Below are 17164 nucleotides of genomic sequence, written 5' to 3' on the forward strand. Positions count from 1 at the left end.
TCCGGGCTCTGGCCACTGGAAAGCTTTGTTTAGGTCTTGAAGGCGGGCTATCCTGGGAGTGGGCGGGGAGGGGGCGTTGATGCTTGACCAATCCTTTCAGCCCGTTGGGTGGTGACTAGCCAATGGGCCAGATGGATAGGACGCTCCTCCCGGAGAGTAGTGAGACCCCTGGTGCGGGGCGATTGGCGGCGGGAGTGGTGAGTGGCAGCCGCGCGGCCCAACGGGCGCTGTGCGTGGGCCGCGGGGCGGGGCCAGGGCGGGTGCGCGGCGGCGGCGGGGTGGCTGGGCCGGCGGCGGCGGCGGTACGAGGCGCGCGCTCGGGGTCCCGGTCGCGAGGAGGAGGAGGATGTGGCGCGCGGAGGGGAAATGGCTGCCGAAAACAAGCCGGAAGGTAAGAGCCGGAGCGCGAGGGGCTGGGGGGCGGCGCAGCGGGCGGCGGGACCCGGCCCCGCCGGACATCCCGGGCATCGGCGGCGCCGGGCGGGAGCGCGGGGGCGCGGCGGGCGGGCGGGCACCCCGGCCGGGGAGGGGGCCAGCCGGGTGGGGGGGGCGGAGCGCGGCCGAGTCCTGAGGTGACTCGCGGGGCCGGCGGAGCGCGGCGCCCCACACCCCACCCCCGGGGGCGGGCTGGGGCCGGAGGGGGCGGGGGGCTCGCGGGGCGGGGGCCGGGCCCAGCGAGGAGGAGGAGCCGGCGGCGGGCCGGCGCCTCCCCCACCCGGACCGGGCATCCCCGCCGCTCCCCAGCCCGCGGCGCGGCCCCCGCGACCCCCGCGCCGGCGCCGGGTGGGGGCCGCGGGGCGGAAAGTTTATCCGCCGCGGGCCCCCTGGCCCAGCGCCCCACTGCCCCGGGCCGGTCCCCGTCGGGCGGCAGCGGCCGGCGCGCAGCCTCGGCGGGCAGGGCCGGACTACTCTCCGGCATCCCCCTTCAGCCCCGTGGGTGCCTCCCAGAGCCGGCGGGGTCCCCGCGCTTCTCCCCACCAGGGGGACCCCCTCCTGCCGGGCGCCCCTCCGCCGAAGGGCCTCGTGTGACCCCTCCCCCTCCGCTTCCCGGGCAGGGAAGGGGGCCTGCGCAGCATCCCCGCCCCTCGCAGGCGTCCACGAGCCTACCCTTGCCCTTGCCCCCTCGCCGCCGGGAGGGTGGGGTCTCCGTTTCCATGGCAAGTGAGGATCGCCACGCTCCCCTGCCCTTTACCTTCCGTGACCCCGATCTTGCGTTGGCAGAGGGTCCGTCTGATCCTCTCGTCTTCTGTGAGGTCTTTCGGGGCCTCTGAACACTATCTGTTGACCCTTGTTGCCAGGACAAGGGGACTCGGGCTCCCCGTGTTCCTCTTTGCTCACCCGGTGGATAGTGGGGGCCTGTGTAGCTCTGAAGTCATTTCTAAATAGGAAAGCAGGTACTTCTTCCAGATTATGTATACTCTCCGCACACTTTTCTGGGTGAGGGTGAGCTCATTTCCTGAATACCCTTTGAGTTGTCCTTTTTTTCTTATTGAAAAAACTGGACATTCAGTGCTCCTTTCCCCATTTGTCTGTCTGTCCTGACACGTTCTCTCTCCTCGGAGTTCCTTGTCTGGGTGAGGGTGGGCGCCCTGTAGGATGTAGAGCAGATCTTCCACTGTGCCTAGTCCTTGAGTGAAAAGGGGCCACAGTGACCACTCCGATGTCCGAGGAAAACAAGGGCACATTTTGCTTCTACTTGACTCTTGCATCACAGGAGAGGGCAACCTTCACCAGTTGACACTACCCCACTGGGAAAAGGGTTGTGTGCCCTTGTTTTTCGGTGTTCTGATTACTGTCTTCTGTGCAATAAGAACCAGACTTTGTATGTACCACACTCAAGAGTCTTTGAACCTCCCCTGGAAATAAACTTCCCAGTTCTTTTTCGAGAGAACTCATATCCTTTTTTACGGCTTCTGTTTTCCAGCCAGCCATGTTTAGTGAGCCTGTTACCTTACTTTTTTCTCAAATTGTATTCGTGTTGGCTGAGTAGGGAGAAGCTGTATGCCTTTCCAACCAGAAAAGGGAGTGTAGACACACATGTTGCCCCCGTGCCATCCGTGAAGAGGTTGCTCGTGTGCTCCTTGTTGTACTAGAACCTTCCTTTGGCCCTGGTGTTGTCTCTTATGGGATCCAAACATTTCTTTGGGTCTTGTAGCTTTCAGGCAAAGGGGAAATTTGAATTTCTTTGCTGTTGTGATTCTCTTTTGGCAAAACAGAAATTACTATGATGCTATATGCATTTGTTTACATATACATACATATAGGTACATATTCATAGATGAAATCACATCCATTACTTATATGCAGAAACTTAGGAGGGTTAGGTAACTACATTTTGAATGTATGTTGGGACCTTTATGTATAAGAATATTAAGATACATTACTGTTGTTGGTAATGCTTCAGGCTTAGAAGAATCACAAGAAGAATCATTGATAAATGCCCATTTCTTATCACTCTTTCACTTGTCATTTGTTCTATACTGAATGAGCAGAATGACATTCTGAATGTTCACCAAGCTCCTGAGTATGCGAAGTGTAGCGTGCTTGATGATATGCGCCAACACTTAGGCCTTTAGGGGTGATACTCTCTGCTTGATTCTGCATAGGGTGAAAAGTTCTTGTCTTGGTTTCCTTGCTGCAGTGTAGGGGGAAGAGATTTCATGTGTTTTGGGCAAATTAGGAGATGGGTGAGAATATGTTTTTCTGTGACAGCTAGGAACGAATAGCTATAAGTATGTCCCTGTTATATTTTAGCTGTTTAAATAATTGAGAAAGGTTGTGAAATTAGAAAATGGTACCTTTGGAAAGGCCCTTGACACTTCATGAAAGGGTGGGAAGTATTATTCTTCAGGTTCTTTTCTCTTGGATGGGAGAATGATTTGAGCCCTGTCGTCTCTAGGGAAGCTTTGCCTCTTTGGTCTCCTTTACTCCTTCCCTCAAAAAGCTTGGAATAGTTGCTAGCTGCTGTCACTCAGCAGTGAAGTCTTTATGACAGGCTGTGTGGAGATTCATCCTCCTCAACGAACTCTGTTGTGCTCTGGGCATTTGGGCCTGTGGGCAGTTTTCTAGTAAGGAGGCTCTCTCCATCTTGATTTACTGAGTAAAGAGATATGGTCTTCTGGAGGTTTGGTCAGTATTGGGCTTTGACTCCTGGACTTTGTCTTGCAGTTAATACTGAGTCGTCCACTGGGCATAACATCCATTGCCAGAAAGTAGAGCCTTTGAACTCATTTTCTTTTTTTGATTTCTTTCAATTTTTATGCTGTTTTTAGTCTGTATCTGTAATCAGCTTGATGGAATTCTGTATTTTTAGGGGGTAGTATTAGAGAGCCTTAGAAAAATCAAGAGTTGAATACCTGCTGTGTATGGTGGCATAGACCCAGTAGAGTCATCTCATTTCCAGTGGTGGTTCTTTGCTCTTCTCCATGCCACTGTCTTTTGGAATTTTCCCTAAGTAGGGTCCTCCATGCAAGGGGCAGTGGAAGGAAAGTGGTAAAGGTCAGTCAGAGGAGCACATTTGAGATTGTGGTCTAAAGTTAGGCCCTCTTCCTTGAGTTTGATATGGTGGTGCTTTTTTTTGTCACCAGACTCTGTAGGTGATTGGCAATCAGCTTTTTTTTCTTACTCCTTTAGCGCAAGGTACTCTTTTGCAGTTAGGCAGGGTAGACAGGTTCTCTTAACTACTTTTCTTATTTACATCTTTTTGTTAGAATATTACTCTTTCCTACCATTTACCTTTTGTCCTCCAGTGTTTTGGACAAGGTTGGGTGACCTCTTCTTCCCTTGTCTTATTGAAGACTTTAGTTATTCTGCTTCTGGGAAATATTGGGTTTCTCCATCTTACTCAGTGGATTCAAGATGTTGAATATACACTGCAACCTCTATTCAAGGTCAGATTGGGTCAGCTTTTCCTTTTCAAAAGAGTAGTATTGCTCTTACTTGCTCTTTGAGACATATATATGCACCTTGGTCAGATACATTTTTCTACTTTCTTGGTTTTTAGGCCGTGGTGGTTTTAGGCTTTCCCTCTAAAATAGCTTGTTCTTTAGAGTCAGGCAGCATTTCTTTAGTTTCCTATTTATGCTAGGTGTCAGCCCATGTGTCCTAGTGGGATTTTAATTCTTTCTGACTGATTTTGAGGTAGCCCATCTTGTGGCTGTACATTTTTTCGCACTATTTACGTTACTTTGGGCCATTCTTCGTTTCCCATTTCTTAAAGTTCGGGGAAATACCTTTGTGTGTGCAGTTGTACTTCTTTCTGACTTCGATATGGAAAAAGCAGTAGAAGGTGATTTTCATGTTCTCTTCCTTTCCCTTCATAGTTGTGCCAATTGCCTCTTTTATGGGACCTTTTCAGGATATTATATCCATACTCTCATTATTGAAATCATTCATTCAGACCTTTACTGAGCTGCTTTTGTGAGCAAGGACCTGTGGAGGTTATGTGACTTTGCTCGAGACCATATTGTATCTTTCTAGCCTTTTAGTATGAAGGATATTTCAGTGTATCTTGTGCTTGTCTTTTATATAGTTGTGTAAGGAAATTTTTTCTGAATTTTAATTTTTGGATTGTAATCTTACAAAAATATACTCTTAATAGTGTACTATCCTATTGAGTCTTTTCCCCACCTCCCTGTAGGAGTGGGGGTGGTGAAGAGGGTAGAGGGTGGAATGGGAGAGGCCTTTAACAGCTCTCCCCCAGACTGCGTGTAGAAAGAAGAAAATGCCTATTCTAATTGCGTATGCATAACTTTTAACTCATTTAGATATGTGATTGGATAGAATGCTAATTTAACATTTGAACAGCAGCATTACACTAGATATTGTATAGAACGTAAAATCAAGTGCATCCTTTATATAAGGAAGTGGTAGAAAAATATTTTTCTCTTCTGATTAACTGGTGTGGTTCATATCAGATAGTAAGAACTATATGAGCTGTTGTTACATTTTCACCACCAGGAAATGTTATTAATGCCTAATTTTGGTGACCATTCTTAGGCTAGATGTACGATGTAATTATCACTGTTTTTGTTTATTACGTGACTTTTAATTCTTTATGCTTTTAAAAAACTTTTAAAATTGACACATTGTAATTATACTCGTTATTCTTTTTAATGGTACTGTTATTTTTATTATTATTTTTTTTTGGTAAATGGCCTCAAATTCTTTTTGGGTGCATGTTAGGTATAAGTAATGATGATGATAATAATAGAAATTAATTTGAAATGCACTTTTCCTCCCTCCTCTATTAAATCAGATTTGCTGCAATGTGTATAGAAACCAATTTTGCTAGTATTTCACTCTTGTGAAAACTCTTGTGTAGGATTGTTGTAGTATGTGATTTGTCAGTGTCCTTTGTTCATGTGAATAGGTGACAGACTATTTTTTTTGTTGATGTGTGTTTCTTTTGCATTTCCATTATACACATCATTTTCTAAAATGTTCCGTATCTTCTAGAATCACTTATCATGCCCTTTTTCATGTTCTAGATGACTTAGATCCTACCTCTCTTTCTTTTCTTCAGTGTTTCCTTTTGCCCTCGTTGTCATCATTATAAAAAAGTATTTGTAGATCTACTGTTCTTGTAGCCCTTCTGTCTTTTAGTAAAAAGGGGATGCCTACCATCCCTTTTGTCTTGTAGCACAAGGCATTTGTTACTTCTTATTTCCCTAAGGATGGGTAGATAGAATGAGATTTAAGCCTCAAGGCAAGAGGTGATGGTAGTATTTGTAACTAGATAATGTTCCGGGGTGAAACACTGGGTCGTTCAGGCTTCTGGGCCTCCCCATGTAGGATTTTGGAAATTTGTTTTTGCAGCATTTAGCCAGCTTCTTTCTTACTCTTTGGCTTGATAACAGTAAATTTCTTTGGGCACAGCCAGCAAGTATACTATTTCATAAGGCAGTGTGGGGTCCTCTCCTCATGTTCCTTTGCCTGTTGTAGCACTGTCATTAGTCTTTGCTGTGTTCGAGGGTGAGAGTGAGAAGTATTCCTGCTCTACCCTTTGTCCCTATAACTTGAAGAAGAGTGTATGGTCATTCATTCTATCTTCCAGATTGTAGTATGTAATCTTTTATTTTTTTAATTGTTTTTTGCATACCTAATTAGATTCAGAATGTAGGTTGATCAGACACCATCAGATCCTTTTATTTTGTTCTACACGTAGATGTCGCGTACATCAGTCTTGTGATTAAGCTGTGTTACCATTCTGTCTTTAGAAAGAGTGACTTGTAAAAATATAGCTAGATGGTCTGCCATCCAATGATATTTGTTGGGTATTTGTAAGGAAAGTGTTTCTCTGTAAATATTGACAGTGGGCAGCAGTCCCTGATTTTTCTTATGGTGGGACATAGTAAAGGGTGGTTGTTTTTTTTTTTGCCATCAGTATGCTGGCTGTATATTGCTAAGGTTGGATTGCATCTTTCTGCTTTGAATGCCATTGCTTGTAGAAGGTCGTGGGCCTCCTTGTGTAAAGATTGGTAATGGTTCCTGAGCATTTTTTTTTTTTTTAAACTCATTACCCTGGACTTAAAAAGAAATACTACGGACCCCACTGCAAAAAGAGGCCAAGTGTCAGCCACATTACTTCCCCTTTCACTCTTTATTTTAGATGAGTGTTCATTTACTTTTAACTGACTGACATAGCATAAGAGGGAAGGACCAGAGATTTTTTTTAGTGGTTCTTCCACATTCACCCCAATGTTTTGCTCATTCTTGACATGGTTGCATGTCCTTTTGTACATGAGTTGTTGGCTTATTAGGAAAGTGCAGTAACTTTTTTCTTCACATTTAGCCAGGCCAAGTCATGTAACATATTCCTTTCTAGTATTATTAGCAGAGGTAACTTTGAGGGAGATGTGCTAGTTTGGGGCTGTATTCATCACTGTCCTCTCTGCAGTATAGTTTCTGTAGTTACATGTACACAAAGTGACATGCCTTGAAAGAAATGTTTGGGACTGAGTTCTTAACAGCTTTGAATATGTTCATGCCTGGAGACAAATTAAGTGGTATTACTGTCATCTCTAACCTCACTTCCTCATTCCATTTAAATACCTCCCTACATGTTCTCTTCCCCTCCTCCCCCCAAATCCAAAAACAACAACCATTAACAACAAAATTCCTCCAAAAGCAAAACATCATGAGGAAGGCCACCTTTGATTGCTTCTGCTGTACAGTTCATTTGCTAGCTTTGGACAGGTGCATAAAACTTGTACTTTTTGGATATATGGTCTTAATGGGGTTGACATGTGAAAAGCCATATGGGACTTACAGCATGCAGTCATTCAACAGACCATGCAGTACCTCTTCCATTTTTCCTTGTCACTTACCACAGGTAAGGTTGTGTATTCTGTCACTTAAAAACACTTGCAAAGTAGATTTTCTCCCCCTTATTCTCACCCAACCATTGGAATTAATACTGGCAATAGTAGATTACTATATCTCTACTTGTGTGTTCAACATCTGTGACAGAATGGAGCACTACCTTCCAGTAAGAGCAGTGCAGCCAGTCATGTCTTTGATGTTCTCTATGTAGCCTGTACATTATTGCAGCAGTGATTTATACTTTCAGCTAAAACTAGTGTCTGTAACAAGGATAGACCAGATATTTAAGTCTATTTAATCTTTTTTTTTACAGTGTACATTCAACAAGATGTATCTGTATGTTAGAATGATATGCAGATACAACCAGAGGTATTCTTTCAATTAAACAAAAAAGCGAAAAGAAAGCTGTTCTTTCCAGTTTTGAAAAACATGTATTGTTCCCCCCTTCGTTAGGGTTGATTTAGATTGCCATGAGTCATTTCTGAAGTATATCAATACAGTCAAGAATTGATCTTTTTAAAACTTAGATTTGGTTTTTAATCCTTTTCTGAAAAGTCATTTCTGAGGATGTATGTGCTGTATTGGTTTTCTGGGCACTTGAATATCAAACCATTTAGAAGTGATAATAAGAAATTGGTACAAAGTGTGAAATTATCAAATAGAAAGAAAAAACATGCTATAGTGAAAAAATTACCCATTTATGATTAAAAGTAATCTCAAAGTGATGATCGGATGTATAAATTCAGATATACTAAGAAAAACGGAATGTCAATATGGTTACCATTTTGAAATCGACACATCTCATACATATTGTATAAAGAATGCTGCCCAAAATGGGGATGTTTGGAAGACAAACTGATGGGATTGGTTATTTTAAAATGTTGTGTTTTTTCTCTTTTTAAAAAGTAATTGAAATAAAATAACCCTTCTCAGTGAAGAAAATGTAAACTTTGATGGAAGTTCAGCAGAATGAAACATTTAAAGAGTGAAGATTCAAGATAAGGATTTTTTATTGCGAATCCACAAGGGGGTAGTGATGTTCTATCAGTGATATTTGTGGTGGAAATGTGAGACGATCTCTCTCAACATTTTAGATTTACAGATAAAACTGGCATGTTTGCATTTTAACTTAATAAGATCTTCTTTTTAAAATGTTTATTGGCAGAATTGTTTCTTGCTTAAATTTGAAAAAATCCATTTTGGGTGAATGGCTATTTTAAGCCATGTGAACAGTAAAGAAGAGAACATCCTTGTAGTTTTGTGCTTTGGAGAGGTTACCAAGGATCTGAGGGTCGCTGTTTTTTCTAAGAATGTAATAATCTTAAATTTCCTGGGGAACATTAGGAATCTAGGAATCAGTTATTTAAGTGTCCTGAATAAAAGGATTTTAGCAAATTGTGTTTAAACTTTACAGAAGTTTGTTTTACTAGTTGTATTTTCAGTTCTGCCAAGAGATGAAAAATCTGAACAGTCCTTACCACTAGCTGCTTTTAATAGTTCTAAGTAAATCAAATTTTTACAATCTTTTTTATTCGTTTATATTACATCATTAGATAAAAGCATTTTTTTTTTTCTCCATCACATAAAAATTCCAGTAGCTTGCCCCTGGTCACTGAGTTCCACCCCATTATATTCAGAATTACTTAAAATCAAGTGTGGTATGGCAGTGCCAGGTAGTTTTCAATTGAGAAATGAAACTCATCTAGCTTTATTATGCGCTCTTTTTTGTATGATATGCCATGAGGTGAGAAAGATTTAAGGTTAGGATAGAGACTATGTCCTGTTTATTTAGAGACACAACTAACAATATCTTTAAAAAATATTACTTCTAACATTAATAATATGAAACAGTTCTGTGGTTTATGCTTGTTTGTGCCATATACATTGTATATTTTTCATTTTTGGTCTTGGTCTTGGGAAAAGGTTAAAACAGTTCTGTTCCCCTTCTCCCTTCCTCCCATTTGGAGCAAGGAAGGACTTTTTCTTTTATCTCCTTTACTAAGTGACTTTGGTGATTTACCATCCCCGAAGATGCTCTGTTTCTTCACATACTACTTACTCTAAGCTCTACTGGGAGCTGAACTATGACATCAGCACTTTCATTCATGAATTTGATTCTTCTAAACCTCTTTTCTTGTTTTGCATTCCTGAGCTGACTTCTGGCACATGCACAGATCAGTTTACCGTCAGTCAGCCCATAAATCAATGATAAAAGGTAAAAAATAAAAGATAAGATACTGGAGTTATTTCAATTGCTCATGCTGATTTGCATCAGTGCAGTTTGGATAAAGTTTCTGGCCAAACTGATTGAAATCTAAAATGAGTCAGTTTATCTCATGATTTTGTGGATTGAACTGTGTTGTGAACATATTGAGACAACATTTTTGTTTTCACGGGCAGTTCAGAGTGCTCTACTCTAACTCCTTTGTTATAAAGTAGTATTTCTTCTATAATTTGGCTAAATAGGAGGATTCTACTTTATTTCAAAGAGGTTAGGTGTAGAGATTAACTTATGTTCTATTGAAATTACTTTTGGAATAAATTTGGGTTTTTTGAGCATTCTGGTTCTCTCGAAATATTTTAAATAACTTTATTGCTTGATACTTATATTTTTAATATAATACTATTATTTTGAAGCTAGCAGAGCATTTCTTGTGTTGGAGTTAGATTCCTTTTCCCCTAGATTGTACACTCATGTAGCTGTTGACTCCCGTTTCTCCTCCAGGGAGGTCACTGCTTGTAATTTAGTACTGTGTGAGTGTAGTTCTTGAAGAAATCTTATTTGGAGTTTGCCTCTGCAGGGCCAAGTTTGAGGTTGAGCCACTGGCTTATGGCATCTTTCAAGCCTCCTATAATTGATGAATGGTGAGCTGTAAAAGAAGTTCATTTTCTCTGCTTTCTTGAGGGTTTGCTGACTTTCTGGATATTTAATTGTCAAGGAACATTTAGAAATGAAATGTTTAGTAATCATCATTTTTGCTCAGTTATAATTTATGGTTAGAGTAGATGATTCAAGCTGCAACCATTTTGATTGATACCCAGTTTATTCTTGAGATGACTTCTTAAACCTCAGGACAACTCAAAGGTACCGTCTCCTCCCATCCTTAAATGAAACTAGAGCTTTGTGTTCCTTTAGGTTGAACTGAGTTGTCTGATGGGTAACAGAGATGAGTGGTCTGTTAGGTAGCTTTCTTCTTTAAGTATATGTTCTAAGAAAAAGAAAGTAAAAGCAGGTAGACCATGAAGAAGCATTTGAAGATGACTAAAATGACATTAATTATTTTCTCCAAGAGCTAGTTTTTATATTATTTAAATATGATTTCTAGAAAGGAATCTATTAGTAATATTGAAGAAAGGAATATTTAATCGTAGAAACTCCCTGTAAAAACTTCCTAATTTTCAAAGCTGTTTATCACTGTAAGACTTACGTAAAGTTGTGGGCTGTGATTATTAGATTTTAAAATGTTTGAAAGACTGGCTGAAGCATCAGCATTATCAATTTTTTTTTTTTGGCAGCTAGCCGGTGTGGGGATCTGAACCCTTGACCTTGGTGTTAGAACACCGTGTTCTAACCAACTCACCTAACTGGCCAGCCCCCTGTATTGTCAGTTTTGTCTCATCCTGAACTAAACAGTGATACCTTGGTCCTCTGACCATGAAAGCTTTAGGTTTCCGAGAGGGCTTTTATAACAAGCCTACTTTGATTCCCAGCTAGTACTTTTTTCTTTCAGTAACCAGGAACACTGGTGAACAGGACCAAGGACCTCACCTAAAAGGTATTGTCTGCTGTTTTTGTATACCAGTTATGGGGTCCAGGAGCTGGGAGCCTCTCTCCTTGGCCTCCACACCTCCTCTTCCTTACCAGATAGTATTTCTCCATTTATCACTGTTGATTCTGGCATGGCTTCTCATCTTGTTTTACGCAGCCCTCAGCTCTCATATAATGAGTTAGTTGGTAATAATTTTGAGGGGATTCATGGATTGGTTAAAGGATTGTCCTAGTAATGACCTCTAAAGTTTCTTCTCCTTCTGTCTTATAATTATAAGAAAATGAAGTTGGATATATGGAATTTTACTTCATGGCTTGCTTTGCTGGTATTCAGCTATTCTGTATAAGTGTATTTTTTTCCTCTTGGGGTACTTGCTCCAGGTCAAGGATTAATATGTTGTGTCAAGCCATGTAGGAGAATTACAGTCACCGAGGTGCCTCCTTATCTGGTATACATAGAGAGCTTCATTTTTAGGTCTGTCTAACGCATTGCAAGTATTTACTTTAAAAAATATAAAAAATTGTAAAGATTATTAAAGATGATGCATAAGACAAAAATGTTCAGACTTCTTTGTTATTACATGTGACACACTTAAGGTCTTTGTTCAGATATGGATGATGGTTCATAGTTTTGGAAAATAGACAAATAATATATGATTACAGATATTAAAGTATCTGCTAACCTCAGACTTTTTTGTGTTCAAGGTAATATTTATATTCATTTAGTTGTATTTTCTGGAGTTGATTAATATAACTGTTATTTAAACATATCGATTGCCAGTAATTCAGTAAATAAAGACTCTTCCTATTAAGAAACTCATGTGGATTGGGGAGTTACTGTGGGTCCACTATAATTGATCATACAGGATCTTTGCTTGGACATACTCCCTGGGCTACTATAGGCCTGGTATTTGGATAGGCCTTGAACATAATTTATTTTATGAAAGTTTCTTTCATATTTGAAGATACCGAGGGGCAAGTTAAAGTTCTTGGTGTTCTTGTAAACATTTCCTGACTTATCTTTTCCATCTCTGCCATTATGGAATATGATGGTGGAATCATTTACTTTGACAAAGCTTTGATGGAGGTTTCTTCCTCATTTAGTTTTATTGATAGAAGCTGTTGTGCTAAAAAGAAAGCTATAACAAGTAGAAAGGTGGTGAGTGGTACTCCACATTTTTGAAGTGCTTGTCTTTCTTCCTAGGGGTCCTCCAGAAACTGATCATAGATTACTTGACCAAATTCAAGGCCCAGAAATTTATTACAGGCATTCTGGGAGGGAAGGCACATCAGTCCTTCTGTACTGAATCTGATTATTCCAAATATGACCCACTGCTGCTTGTATGAGGGTCTTCTGATGCAGCTATGGTAATAGTGGCGACCTCTCTAACTGGGTTGAATATCCTTGACAGCTTTTATCTGTCCTCTCCAAGTATTTTTAGTCCCTTTTGCCTCTGTGGCCATGTCTGAAGGAACTGAGGATGGATTTAGCTGCTCTGGGGCTGCTCCAAGTTGTTGCGGATGCTCTTTGCTACCTTCATTACCATCTTACCACAGTACCGCCTCTGACAAGCTTCCTTGCCCTTGTCGTTTGAGCATAGACAGAACTGTTTGTTTAATGAAAATGAAAAAGTTTTGATTTTCAGAATGTTTTAAAAAATAAACGATGTTTAGTGGTGATGGTGCACAACAGTGTGAATACACTTAATGTCACTAACTTGTATACTCAAAAAAGGTTAAAATGGCAAATTTTACGTTATGTATATTTCATCATGATAAAAAATAAAATCTCCAAATGGATTTGAAGCCTAATGAGAAAAGTAGTTTTAAGGTCCTAACAGTAAATAAATGGCAGTGTTTTCATTACCCCAAGGTGGGAAGTTGTACCTTAAATTAATTGTCAAAATCACACACTCAGAAAATAAATAAATAAATGATGGTTATTAGGCCCTGAGGTTCATTTATATAGAAAGTGCTTTTTAGGTGAGGTTTTACTATTTGCAGTATTTATATTTGTAAAGAGAATCAGCTGGCTCATACAGAAAAGTCTGAAGTTTCTTAGTGGACACGAGGATATACAGGATGTTTGGGATTGATGTTAGGGCAGGTAAGCAGGCACTAGTTTAAATTAGAGCAGTTTTGATTGCAAGGATCACAAGCCACTCAGGTTAGACAAGGTGAAGGCGGGCCAATGTAAAACAAGCGGAAGTAATCCCAGCCTCTCAGGATAGCACTGGGAGTGCAACTGAACAGTCTGGGCACTGGACCTGGAGAGTCTGGAGGAGCCGTCCTCGCTGGAGACCCCTGGGCACTGCTGTTTCCTGTGTCTCCTCCCTTCTGTTCCTCCTTGCAGATGGGCTTCCTCCACTCACATGTAGCTTCCTTGCTTAAGTTGCGTGCAGTTGTGGTGGCTGTGGGCCCCAGTCATGGCTTTTGCATGTCCTGTCCCTAGTTCCAGTGCTCTTCATCTGACTCTCATCTCCATGGCTCAGTATGAAAGTACTTAAGACAGAGAGTCAGACTGACTCCTCTCAGCCAGTTGCATCATTTCCATAGGCCAGGATGTTCACCCCATTCCAGTCGAACATGGAGGAAGGTTGGTTAGGATCCAGTGGGCTGCTGATCATTTAGAGGGGCTGAGTGAGAGGAGATTGTGTGGGAAGGGGACTGTATGTAGCAGGGTGTCCTGGAACTCAAACTTTCTCCATCAAACAGTGTAAAAGAAAGGATATGGACTCCTACTTGGGTTTCTTATGTGCAGTTGCTATAGCGATTAAACTTTTTGCAGATAAATGTTCACTGTAACTACTGATAGGAGGCCAAGCGTCAGCCTGGGTCTGTGTGGAATAAGTCAGCAGTGGTTTAGTAAGTGTCCCCAAGCTTGTGCTTTTAGTGGTGATGAGGCAGGACAGACACCCTGGAATACGATAGTTGGTACAGTCTTTGCCCTATGGGGGTTCTCAGGTAGAGTCAAGCAGTTTGGGGGATATCAGTATCATCTGAGGTCTTCCACGGTTCATGTATTTTTCACCTTGTGGACCAGTAAACTTAAAAGGTTGGAGATGTGCATTCTTAGTAAGAAAGGGAGACATTGCCTTCAGAGTGGGTATGGGGGAAAAAAACAGAAAACAGTCTTTGTTTAAGTATATGTGGCCACCTATATGCACAGTCATTTGGCTTTTCCTTCGTATATCCTGCTTGGCTGTAATCTCTTGTTTCTCTTGATTTCTTATGGTTAGGAGGAGGAAACAAATTTATAGAAGACAGGTGGAAGACTATGAACAAACAGTAGTTGGAGGTACTGTGTAAAAGGCTAATAGCCTGCACGCTATTGAATTCTCTGAATTGTTAGCTGTTTAGTAATTGATATTTCATAGTAATGACCTTGAGTATATTCAGAAAAGCAATACTTGGTGTGTTCTGCTTAACAAAAGAGGAAAGTATGTAAGGTTTAGAGAAATGTAACCATCAAAGTTGTTTCAGTAATTAAATGGATTTGGTTTCTTTTTTTAATAACAGCTTTATTAAGATATAGTTCATATACCACAAAATTTACCTTTTTTAAAATATACAATTAAGTGGTTTAGTATATTTACATGGTTGTGCAACTATTACCACTAATTCCACAACATTTTCATAACTCCAAAAAGAAAACCTGTTTTCATTAGCAGTCACAGGCCATACCTCCCTCCCCCCAGCCTTAGTCAATTTACTGGTCTACTTTCTGTCTTTATGGATTTGCCTATTCTGGACATTTCATATAAATGGAATCATAGTATTTGCCCTTTTGATAACAGGCTTATTTCCCACAGCATAGTTTTCAAGGTTCATCCATGTTGTGACATGTATCTTTACTTCATTCCTTTTATGGCCGAATGATACTTTATTGTATGTATATGCTGCATTTTGTTTATCCACTCACCAGGTTGATGGCATTTGAGTTATTTCACTTTTTGCCTATTATGAAAAATGCTGTTATGAACATTTGTGTACAAGTTTTTGTGTCGAGATATGTTTTCAGTTCTTTTGGTTAAGATACTTAGAAGTGGATACTTAGAAGTTGTCATATGCCAACTCTGTGTGTAATGTTTTGAGGAACTGCCAAACTTTTCCAAAGTGGCTGTATCAAATTACATTCCTGCCAGCGATGTATGAGGGTTCCAATTTCTCCACATCCTTGCCAACACTTGTTGTTGTCCATCTTTTTATTATGGCCATTCTTGTGAATGGGAAGTGGTGTCTCATTGTGGTTTTGATTTTATTTCCCTAATGATTAATGATGTCGAGCATCTGTTTATGTGCTTATTGGCCATTTGTATGTCTGCTTTGGAGAAATGTCTGTTCAAGTCCTCTCCCATTTTTGAATTGAGTCAATTGCTTTTTTGCTATTAAGTTGGAGTTCTTTATATCTATCAGGTATATGATTTGCAAGTATTTTCTCCCATTCTGTGGGTTGTCTTTTCACTTTCTTGATAGTGTCCTTTGAAGCACAGAGGTTTTAAACTTGAATAAGTACCATTTATCTGTTTTTTTCTTTTGTTGCTTTTGCTTTTGGTATCACAATTAAGAGACTTGTCTAATCCAGGGTCATGAAGATTTACGCCCGTTTTCTTGTAAGAGTTTTATAGTTTTAGCTCTTACATTTAGGTCTCTGATTCATTTTGAGTTAATTTTTGTATATGGTGTGAGGTAGGGGTCCAACTCCACTCTTTTGCATGTGGATATCCAATTGTACCAGCACCACTTGTTGAAAAGACCGTTTTTACGTCAGTAAAGTGTTTTGGCACCCTGAAAATCAATTGACTGTAAGTATGTGGTTTTATTTTTGGAGTCTTGATTCTATTCCATTGATCTTTTGATCTATATGTCTGTTATATACTTATGCAAGTACCACACTGTCTTGATTACTGTAGCTTTGTAGTAAGTTTTGAAATATGGAACTGTCAGTCCTCCAACTCTTCTTCTTTTTCAAGATTGTTTTGGCTCTTCTAGGTTTTTTGCCTTTCCATGTGAATATTAGCTTGTCAGCCTCTACAAAAATGGCAGCTGGAATATCAGTAGGGATTATGTTAAATCTGTAGGGCTATTTGGGGAGTTTAAATCATTTTTTATATCTGCTGAATGCTTAGGAACTCCTGTCTAACTCGAGCACCCAAGCATCTTGCCTTAAAAACATACTGTTGTTATAATTTATTAATATAGTAGGCTGCCTTGGTGAAATACTGTAATTCACTGTTAGGCTGAAATTGGACTTTTTAGGTTCCAAGAGTGCAAATAGCTATTCCATATTGCCTGTAGGCTGACTTCTTGTAGTATGTGTTCTTTGGATGTGAAAGATTGCTGATGCCTTGCATGTTTAGAAAAAATGTGTTATTCTGGTTAACACACGTTCTGGTTAATAGAGAATTAGCAGATTACATATATGACTATTTAATTTAGTTATTTAGTTATTTAATTATTTAATTACCAAAGAGTAGAATGTTACAGTAAAATTGTAACATTGAAATTTATATAATTATTTTTATTATTACTGGAGTCATCAGAAGATATCTTAGGATCTGGTACTCCTGTAGAGGCCATGTGAAAATCAGTTATTGTTATATCTTCAAGTCAGTTTATTTATTCAACAAATAATAATGAAGTGCTTGTCTGTGCCAGGCACAGGGATGAACAGACCCATTTCCTATCCTGATGGAGCTGACAGGGGAGACTGATGTTAATCAAGTTGCCATATGAAATTACAACTGAGATGCAGTGCTATGAAGGGGAGTGCAATGCATCAAAGGAATTTGACTAATCTGCGAGGTTGGGGGAGGCTTCCTGAGCAGAGTTCTGGAGGAAAATGGGAGTTAATTGAGGGAAGAATTAGGGAAAGAAGTTCCAGATAACTGGATGAACTGGTTAGTCACATGTGTGAAGATACTCTGGTTATGTTCTAGCTGTTTATGACTTTTGGGAAAGAGTATTTGAAGTCTTGGCTCTGGTCTTTACTCCACTCCTTAAGTGCCTGGTGACTGAGCAAGTAATTTAATCTTTCTGAGCTTTTTACTTATCATTTTTTAAACTTATCTA

The 17164-nt window shown here is 40.5% G+C and overlaps 1 protein-coding gene across 4 annotated transcripts in view; it reads left to right on the forward strand.

The window, feature by feature from the left end:
* Positions 1–260: 260 nt before the first annotated feature.
* Positions 261–17164, forward strand: part of CAMTA1 (calmodulin binding transcription activator 1) — an 846562-nt gene continuing 829658 nt past the window's right edge. For 3 of the 4 annotated variants that reach the window (XR_010024168.1, XR_010024169.1, XM_063103686.1), the window contains exon 1: positions 264–391. Coding sequence is in view for 2 of the 4 variants with exons in the window: in XM_063103686.1 (XP_062959756.1) it covers positions 347–391 (45 nt within the window). In the remaining 2 variants the exon portion in view is untranslated. Of the gene's footprint in view, positions 392–17164 lie in introns of all 4 variants that reach the window. The other variant, XM_063103685.1, reaches the window with a different exon arrangement.

This window comes from Cynocephalus volans, chromosome 8 (assembly GCF_027409185.1).
Source record: "Cynocephalus volans isolate mCynVol1 chromosome 8, mCynVol1.pri, whole genome shotgun sequence".
Taxonomy (NCBI): domain Eukaryota; kingdom Metazoa; phylum Chordata; class Mammalia; order Dermoptera; family Cynocephalidae; genus Cynocephalus; species Cynocephalus volans.